At 50.6% G+C, this 4393-nt stretch overlaps 1 protein-coding gene across 1 annotated transcript; it reads left to right on the top strand.

Moving 5' to 3' along the window:
• The first annotated feature begins 534 nt into the window (after positions 1–534).
• Positions 535–4115, top strand: TMEM30B (transmembrane protein 30B). The gene has a single exon (XM_070594612.1). It carries the CDS (start codon positions 890–892, stop codon positions 1949–1951), a length of 1062 nt encoding a protein of 353 aa, XP_070450713.1. The 5' UTR covers positions 535–889; the 3' UTR covers positions 1952–4115.
• Positions 4116–4393: the final 278 nt, after the last annotated feature.

Raw genomic sequence — 4393 nt, 5'->3', positions numbered from 1 at the left:
TGTGTGGCTTCTCCACCAGCTAGAGAGATATTTAAAGGCTCTGAACCTCTTGCAGTCTCTGATTCTGAGTCATTTTATTTTCAGAGAACTATCTATTTTTCTTAGTTATACAGCCAGACTGCATCACGTGGCCAGAAAATCATTTTCCCTTTAAAAAAAATACTAGAGTTTGAATGCAGGTATTGAATTAGTAACAGATTTATCATAGTGTAATCCCCTGGGCATTACAATTTGTGGCTGAAAGTTGACTGAAAAGGGGCCCATAAGTTAACCTACAAAGACTAGAGGGTCTAGAGTCACTGTTTTTTAAAATATTTTTTTCAGATAAAAGAGGATTAACGGCCTGAAATCCTCCAGTCTCCAGGACCACGGTGCAGTCCCTCCGCGGGGCTTTGCGCTGGAGGCTGCAGCTCCTGTGATCTCGAGAAGGACTGGCCCAGATACTCTAGTCACCTGGAAGGCGGAAGGTAAGGTGGCACCTGAGCAAGGCAGAACCACTCAGAGGCAGGCCGGGGCCGCCACTCTGCTCGGGGAGGAGGAGCTGGCGCCCCGTCCCGGCCCGAGAGGAAGCGCGAGCCTCGGGCCACAGGTGAGGAGCGGCGCGCCCGCCGGCTCACCTCCGCGGAGGCGGGGCGGGCTCCAGACGACCGGCAGCAGGGGCGGAGCCGCCTGGGTCACCTGGGCCGAGGCGGAACTGAGGGGTCTGTCGCTGCACCGAGAACCTGGATCGGAGACTCACCTGTGCGGGGCCGGAGGCGGGGCCCGCGCAAGAACTCACCTGAGCCGGCGGGAGCCCGCCCCCGGCGTGGCCCCGGCTGCCCGCAGGGAGGCGCTCGGCGGACCCGTCTGCGCGTCCCTCCGGCCGTGTGGCGGTCCCCGCGCGGCCGCCATGACCTGGAGCGCCACGGCCCGCGGCGCCCACCAGCCCGACAACACCGCCTTCACGCAGCAGCGCCTCCCCGCCTGGCAGCCGCTGCTCTCGGCCGGCATCGCGCTGCCGCTCTTCTTCTGCGCCGGCCTGGCCTTCATCGGCCTGGGCCTGGGCCTCTACTACTCGTCCAACGGCATCAAGGAGCTAGAGTACGACTACACGGGCAACCCGGGCACCGGCAACTGCTCGGTGTGCGCCCAGGCCGGCCAGGGCCGCGCGCCGCCGCCCAGCTGCTCGTGCGCCTGGTGCTTCGCGCTGCCCGAGCTCTTCCAGGGCCCGGTGTACCTCTACTACGAGCTCTCCAACTTCTACCAGAACAACCGGCGCTACGGCGTGTCCCGCGACGACGCGCAGCTGAGCGGGCTGCCGAGCGCGCTGCACCACCCGGTCAACGAGTGCGCCCCCTACCAGCTCAGCGCCGCCGGGCTGCCCATCGCGCCCTGCGGCGCCATCGCCAACAGCCTCTTCAACGACTCCTTCTCGCTGTGGCACCAGCGCCAGCCCGGCGGGCCCTACGTCGAGGTGCCGCTCGACCGCACCGGCATCGCCTGGTGGACCGACTACCACGTCAAGTTCCGGAACCCGCCACTCGTGAACGGCAGCCTGGCGCTGGCCTTCCAGGGCACCGCGCCTCCGCCCAACTGGCCCCGGCCGGTCTACGACCTCAGCTCCGACCCCAACAACACCGGCTTCATCAACCAGGACTTCGTGGTGTGGATGCGCACGGCGGCGCTGCCCACCTTCCGCAAGCTGTACGCGCGCATCCGCCAAGGCAACTACTCGGCCGGGCTGCCGCGGGGCGCCTACTGCGTCAACATCATCTACAACTACCCGGTGCGTGCCTTCGGCGGCCACAAGCGCCTCATCTTCAGCAGCATCTCGTGGATGGGCGGCAAGAACCCCTTCCTGGGCATCGCCTACCTGGTCGTCGGCTCCCTCTGCATCCTCACGGGCTTTGTCATGCTGGTCGTCTACATTCGCTACCAGGACCAGAACGACGAGGACGAGGACGAGCAGTGATTCCTGCCTTCCAAAAACCCTTCCCGCTTCTTGGCAAAACTCTCTTGCAAGCTTCTTTTGGCTTCTCCCCCTCGCCCCTCTCGCAATTCCAGTCTCGCCTCACTTTTCCTCCTGCTGTGGATGAGTGGACCAGAGAGAGGAATTACACCCAATTGGAGGCTACCAGAATCTTGCTGGGGCGTTTGGACTGCAGAGTGAGACATCCTTGCAAATTCTCCCCATCTCCTCTAGGATTTACCGAGTTGACGTGTTGTTAGGGCCTTAAAGTCCCGTAGCGTTTGAGAGCGGAAGGGATGGTAGACTCCTACTCAATGCCTATGCGATGAAGAGACTGAGACCTCGACATGTTAAATAACTCACTCAAGGTCAGGCAGCTACTCATTGGCTCCTGACTCTGACCCTAGAGCTTTTACCACTACAGTACAGTGGTATTCTTTTCTTTTTTGAACGTGTGGGAGTAGGTTGGGGTCGAGAGGGAAGCCCACAGATAACCTGCAGAGACATGGAGGGGTGGGGGACAACATACTTGTTAAAATGTGGATAAACTAGGAGGCACCACCCCAGAGATTCTGACCAAGAAGGCTGGGGTGAGACCCTTGAAGCTGTGTTTTAAAGAGCCCATCTGGAGATTCCTCCTGTATTCCCTCAAATTAGGGAATCACTGCCCTGAGCCAGGGAGCAAGTAGATTACTGGGTGTTTCCCTATTTCCTCTTGTCTCTGAGGTTGGGCCTGAAGCAGCCACTTGAGTCCAGTTTTTCAGGTAGTCATTTGTTCCCAGGAGCGGTGACAATCATGATGTTGAAGGTTTGGTTCAGCACTCCCCTGGAACATAAGAAGCTCTCCATAATTTGCAGAATGAATGTCAAACCCTTGCGAGCTCCAGAAAACTAGTTGGCATACAGATTTGCAGGGCAGGGTTTGTATCAATTCATTTAATATTTGACTGTAAGAGATTTAAAAAACCAGTTTGCTGGGTACTCTGTAGAAACTTGAAAATGCCAGGTCAGCTTGTACAGTTCAGAGGGAATGTTTTAACCTAAGAATCAGAGCTGGAAGGGATCCTAGAAGGAAAGGAATTTCCCTAAAGTCAGATCTGTGTTTCTGACCCCAGACTCAGTCCTCTTTGTCATCGAAATTTTATTTTCTGCTTAGAGAGAAAGGGCTTCCTTCCTTCATATCTTCTCCCTTGGGGCTGAGAAGAAAACTTTTAATCTGTTCTCAAATGAAGCATGTTTGTTCTACTAATTATTTTAAATGAATGCTAAGGAGTACGGTCTTATATGTAAACTAGAATCTTAAGAATTATTTGACCCTTTGAGATAATATTAAACTCTGACTACTGTAAAATCATTCTAATATATACAAAGTTGTTCTAAAAAGCAATAGAATTTTTTAAAAACCTTCCTTTTATGGCAACAGAACTTAAAAAACAAAACCCTAGCAATATCATCTTAACCCATTTATTTACTGAAAGTGAACAGTTATTTGTTACTCTGACTGACAGAATTCCCAGTGCCTGCCCTCTGTTACAGCCCCTTTCCGCTCACTCCTGGCTGTGCTCATGCCTGGAAGGCAATGCAAGACCTTAAAGTATTTTTTTTTAGTAGTTGAAGAAATATTGAATTATATTAAATAGTTTACATTAATTTTATTTTACCCTGTTCTAGTTCTTTGGAAATTAATGATCAGTGGACAGCATGCATGTTCACTGACATCTGTCTCAGATCTTCTGGAACAGTTGTGATGTAGGAGATTCTGTCCCACTACTGACATAAACCAAAAAATATTTTAGTAATTCCGGTGTGTTGGCTTCCCAACTCCTGAATGTGACACAGTTTTATTATCAGATTGTGTCTTGTGATTTTCGGCTGTGAAAATACGATCATTCTATATGTATGGAGTAATTTTTATTTATTACGAATGTTTGTTTGAGCAGCTCGCTAGCCTAGCCCTTCTTTATGCTGGATAAGAGAATTTACTACATTTTTTGACTATGTAGTTGAGAGCAACCATGTATCTTGCAATCATTTTTACAATATTCATTCCATTGCTGTAAAATTTTAAATGAGACTACAAAATTTAAGATAGTATGATTATATCAATGGCTAAACCCAGGCCCTTTCTCTGGGTTTTTGAAAGAAAATAAAGGTCATGTTTGTCTTACCTTTGTTATCATGTTTGCTTAATTCTTTTGAACTATGATCTTAAAGGCACAAACAGCACAATGACTTTGCTCACTTGTTATTGGCAGATTTGTCTTGCAGTAAGAAAATCATCTTTCCGAATAAGGCTCAAAATAAGCTCAATCTTTCAGTGTTACCTTCCTAAAATAGAATTTGAGCTTAATATCAACCTCAATGTATAGTATGAATTAGACAATCTTCAACTATTGTTTGAATTTGCTAAAATGTGGTCCATTAAAAATAATTTAGTATCAAAAG

Source organism: Equus przewalskii, chromosome 25 (genome assembly GCF_037783145.1).
Source record: "Equus przewalskii isolate Varuska chromosome 25, EquPr2, whole genome shotgun sequence".
NCBI lineage: Eukaryota > Metazoa > Chordata > Mammalia > Perissodactyla > Equidae > Equus > Equus przewalskii.
The sequence above is the reverse complement of the archived record's forward strand: the minus strand, read 5'-3'. Positions and strand labels throughout refer to the sequence as shown.

Excerpts from the sequence above, each read along its gene's own strand:
- TMEM30B (XM_070594612.1), top strand. The coding sequence starts at position 890 with ATGACCTGGAGCGCCACGGCCCGCGGCGCCCACCAGCCCGACAACACC.